We start from the raw sequence: 5,188 nt of genomic DNA on the forward strand, positions 1-5,188 counted from the left end.
GCTTCCCAGTCTACTAGAAGTCAAGCCTGTCAATCAAATACATTTGAGAGGGGAAACCAGTCAGGGACAAGAGCACAATGTGGACTGAATACTCCATTGTATTCAGGGAAACCTACAAGAGCTCCTCATGCACACCTCCCACCAACCCCACTTCCATTAATATCCCAGCCACTGTATCTATACACGTGAGAGCTATTCATGCTGCATTTGTTTGACTGGAAGTTTCCTATGATAGAGGGCAGAGCAGTGAAACAATCCACTATTTCCATCCAGTCTCACCATCTACTTCTTGGGTCACATGTGGGAAAAGGGACAAACCCACCACTCAGGTCAGCAATGTGACAGAGTTACCACTTCAAACATTTACTTCCTGAATTCAGTGATATCCCCACTTCCTACAATGGACACATTGAGTTGAGTTCCCTCTAGTGTCCTGTTTCAGGTGGCCTTGTAGCATGTTTGGGTGCTCATCCGGCCCATCCCTACAAGTCTGTTTGATCTCAAATTTTCTAGCCCAATTCTCAGATGCCAGTGGTCTGTGCCCCAACCCATAGCAACCCACCAGCAACTACAGGACTCATTGCCTCCCCATCACCAGAAATAGCCACCTGCTGGCCCATTAAACCTGCCACACACAATGCCAAAAGCAACGTGACTGGACACTTCCTAACTGCCCACTCCTCTGCTCCAGTGCTCTCATTCCCATCACAACTGGACCTGTAAACATGGAAAAGCTCCAGAAATCCCTTGTCCAAATAATCACCCATCCCACAACTCTCATCAAAACCAGTAATCCCTTCATTCCCACCATTATGTTTCACCAACAATAATCACCACTTCGCCCTAGTCTCCAATGAAGTGAACTCAGCACACTCAGGAGAGATGAGATAAATGGCACTCCTGAAGTGATTTTCAATTATAGTGCACAATAAAACTTGCAATAAAAACAAAACAGGCTTACCATTGAACAACCAGATTTTATTACATGCGTTGGGTTAAAATGTCCCAAGCCAGCAAGTTACAAGGATTATGGTTCAGACACATATTGAATTGAATTACTGTCGGGTATCTGGTAGTTCAACTGGGCTCAGCACCACATCTGAGAGCTACGCTGAGTGATCAGTGTTCAATGGAGATCATTAGTTCCTTATTTTTAAGGCAGTGAAAGTTAGAAGACAAAAGTACTTTTAAAAAATAAATGCATGGCTTGATGAAGATCAAATAAAAGCCATGTTTATATAAAAAGATTTGTTGCACCATCTCAGACTTTGGTACCATACACATGCCACCCCTTTGTAATGAACAGGTTCCATTTTTCAAAGACATCCACAAGTTGACCTTGTTCATGTCAGAAAATACACGCAATAACTAATACCACAAAAAAAACACTCAATATTGGTGACCATACCTTCAGTATTGTAATGAATAGCATCAAAAGCACAAGACATAAAAACAATTACTAATTACTAAAAGGAGAACAATTACTAAAAGGAGAGACACACACACAGACAGGAAACTAATTCATTCCTGTGAATGGCAGAACATGTGTACACAGACTTTTGATTTTAGTAACATTATGGGAGCCCATTCACATGTAGGAGTGTCCATCAGTTGGGTGTCCATAACCTGGGATGATTGAGATATTGTGTGTATAAAATCACTGATTGGGTGGCAATAAAGGTGTGACAAAGTAGAAAGGTTTAATATGTCTACTTCCATTCCAGTTAAATAGTGTACTGTTTACTTTAAAATGCAATATTGATGTTGTTACAATTATCATTGCCCAAGCAGAGAGAATGTGGTAGTAACTTTAAGTGGACTGGTCTTTAGAGGCACAAGTCACGATGATTGGGGTAAGGGTCAGAGGGTTTGGGTGTCACATTACGAAGAGGAGCATGAGCAGCTTCATTCAAAAAAAATGTCAGTGGCCCATCCAAAGTCTGGAGAAACAGCCTCCTCCTCATTCCTCAGTCATACCATTGGCACAGCTAAGGGCACACAGGCCTAACTGTGGGAGCATCTTTTCCACACGAGCTGCAGTGTTAGAGAAGGCAGCCCATCACCAAGGGTAATTAGGGATAGGCATTAAATGCCAGGAATACCCACACCCCAAATATGGATTTTAAAGGCTCAACTCCACTGGTATGCAGCCAGTGAAAGATTGTGTGGCATGATCATTGCTTGGAATATTGACATTGCACAAATCAACCGTCATGGTTCCTTCAAGATGGAAGGAACCTATGCAGTGTCAACTTCAACCAACATTGGTGGGAGCCTCAATGACAATTTATCTTGATGGGGTGAGATGGAAATAGAAAAAGGGAAGATCTAAGATTAGTCTAAGTAACAGTCATTCTAAACAAATTGGATCCAACTCCTTTGCCTGGCAATGGTTTGATTTCCATTGAAAATGTTGAGTTCTTGGCTCTGAAATCCAAGATGCACTTGGTCAAATCCCTGTTGTTCACTGTTCACTGGCACCAAGGCAGTAGTGATGATAATGTGTACCCCTGCCATAACCTTCAAAGGATCTAACAAAGGATCTACAGTAAACTAATACAAGATGGAATTTCTTGAAGATCCCAGAACAAAGACAAATTAATGTCACAATAAAAGCCCCATTTCTGGTCCATATTTCATCTCAGCCAAAGTGACACAGAGGGAAGCATTAAAAAAGAACAATTCACTTTTTAACCACCCTGTCAGTAGGCAAATGGCTGAAGATGTCCATTAGATCAGGGCCACACCAGGCTTTGGTACCAGGTGTGGTCAAACAGCACACCAACAGCGAGTAAACTATGAGCATATCATTTGACCTTGACCAACCTGGCCTTATCCCCACCTTACTTCACATCCACAACATAACCTAGAAAGCTCCAACAACATTGCTGGAAATGACTCTACTACCAGGGTTCAAACACAGACATCAATTGGGTGAGAATGATGAAACCATTCCTCTACTGATTGATGTGGACTGAATTGCTTCAAACATTCACAGTTGCTTCTGACGTGCAAGTGGACACCCATGCAGTTTAAAACCATGCCATCCTTTGTGCTGCAAATCTTAAAAGGAAGACTATTACATTTTTCCAGCTGCCCATCTCCTTGCATGATGGCCCCTTGGTACCTACCAACCAGTGACAAATCATCAAGAGGTTTACGGACTAAACAAACTGCTTTGGTGCCTCTGAGTCCAGCTCCACCACATAAACAATGACGCTTTGCGTCAACACTTCCCAGTATCACCCTGGCTAGATAAAAGATAGCAAACTGCATGACATTGTTCTTTAGAAGTGATGCAAGACCTATCCACAATCTTGCAGCTTGCATTACTATGAGGCAACAAAGAAAAATAGATCAATGCATAGCATCTCCTCAGAGAAAAAAATGTTTTGGGGGTTTTTATTTTAAATTTTCATTTTACTCTCCCAACCTGCCTGAGGCACAGGTAAGTGGGTGCCAAGTTTTTACCAAGTGGCCATGATGAAACTTGCAGCATTTGGAAGTTATAGGAGAAAAGTGTCAACTGTCGTTCAGTTTTTCAGCAGATTAGTAAATCCAACAATCTGTTCATGGGATGGTGGAGAGCAAGTATGTTTTCAGAATGCAAAATATTTCTCAAACAAAAAACATTAGCAAGATTCTATTAAATTAATTCTGTAATTCCTGTTATAAGCTTAAAAAATTATAAAGATTAAAAACCTTCACATTTCAAATACATTTTTACATGGTGGTCAGTCTTCATGCTTTGATGTGACCGTATTATAAGAACTGGGTGGTTGGAGAAAACCTCCTTTGCTACATTATGGGCAGTGTGAATTTTCTTCAAATAGATTGCTAACCAGTGGTAGAAGGTTCCATAGAAAGGTTCTGATAGGTGGTGAGAATGAGAGTCACATCGACTTTTCACATCTTCCTCAATCTCGAGATGAGGTCCCGTCTCCGACGTTCTCCTGCCCAGGATTTGCTCTTCTTTCGCAGTTTCAACATCTCTTCCTGGAAGTCCACATGATCCATGGGACAGTACTTGGGTGGGTCGCAGTAATTCTGTAGTACAGCAACAGAAGCAAACATCAACCACCCAATGGTTTTTTTTAAAACTCTGGAAGCACCCATTATGTAAAGTCCATTGTTTCAGTTTACAGGGAGGAAGATCACACAGATATCACTAGTATCAAATCCTTGGTCTGTTTTCTGGGAAACTCTCCACTCAAATGATAAATACTGACAAATCTTTGGATGAGCATTATTAAAATCTGTAATAGTTCCAAATTAAAAGGCCTCATGATCAAGTAGCATAGCACATTTTCCAATACTTTGTCCTGGTAAGCATATTTAACAATTCATAAGGGTAGCTTTGCCAGGTTAAGTATCATTACTTGCATTTTATATATAAAAAAAAAATCAGGGCTGAAGGGCCTGCTCCTGTGCAGTACTGTTCTAAAGTAATCTGCAATATTTAGTTCTCAATAGAAACTTACTTCTGTAATTTCATTTCCATTTGAAGCCGGGAGTTATGCAGCATGGAAACAAGTCCATCTCCCACCTAATCCGCACCATCAGCAGTGCTTTCATGAAAATGATTTGCATCAGATCAATTAACATGGAAGGACTGTACATCTGTCTCAAAAGGTGTCTTACATCCATCTAGCACATCAAGTTCCCCGGTAATCAATGCTGGCCATGGGGTGGAAGTGGGGCAAGGATGGAAACTGGAAGAGTGCTTTCCTCACAGTTGTGTTTGGGAATGTAGAAAGGCAAGGAAATTCCTGTTTGCCCATTATATCCTCAACAGTACACTTGGTCCTGATCCCTGAGCCACACTGGGGTCCACCAAACACTAATGGCAGGAAGGGCCCTCAGTTGTGTCCAGGTTTAATTGATTCATTTCATTTATCTTTTGTGGATAATTGGAATCAAACTGTATGAAGGGGTGTGGAAAGTGTAGAAGTCAGAATTTACCTTGTATTGAATGTTGATTGACAAATCGGAATGCTGGGAGAATTACTCCACCCTTTATGGAAAGCCCACAAGATCTTTGAACTTGAAACAGCAAAGATTTTTGAACGGTATTCAATGCACAGTAACCTCTTAAGTGAGAATCTGGACCACACAGCAAAGGGCAACTCTACAAATCTCTACATTCAGAGCTGGTTGACTTCATAACCAAATACCTGATGAAACCAAT

General features: G+C 41.2%; 1 protein-coding gene across 4 annotated transcripts in view; it reads right to left on the reverse strand.

The window, feature by feature from the left end:
• Positions 1-971: 971 nt before the first annotated feature.
• The window catches only part of LOC127569973 (M-phase inducer phosphatase 1-B-like), a 34,409-nt gene continuing 30,192 nt past the window's right edge, over positions 972-5,188 (reverse strand). For all 4 annotated transcript variants that reach the window (XM_052015101.1, XM_052015102.1, XM_052015103.1 and 1 more), the window contains one exon: positions 972-4,047. In XM_052015101.1, coding sequence (XP_051871061.1) covers positions 3,907-4,047 — 141 coding nt within the window. In that variant the 3' untranslated portion in view covers positions 972-3,906. The remainder of the gene's footprint in view (positions 4,048-5,188) is intronic.

Source organism: Pristis pectinata, chromosome 4, assembly GCF_009764475.1.
Source record: "Pristis pectinata isolate sPriPec2 chromosome 4, sPriPec2.1.pri, whole genome shotgun sequence".
NCBI lineage: Eukaryota > Metazoa > Chordata > Chondrichthyes > Rhinopristiformes > Pristidae > Pristis > Pristis pectinata.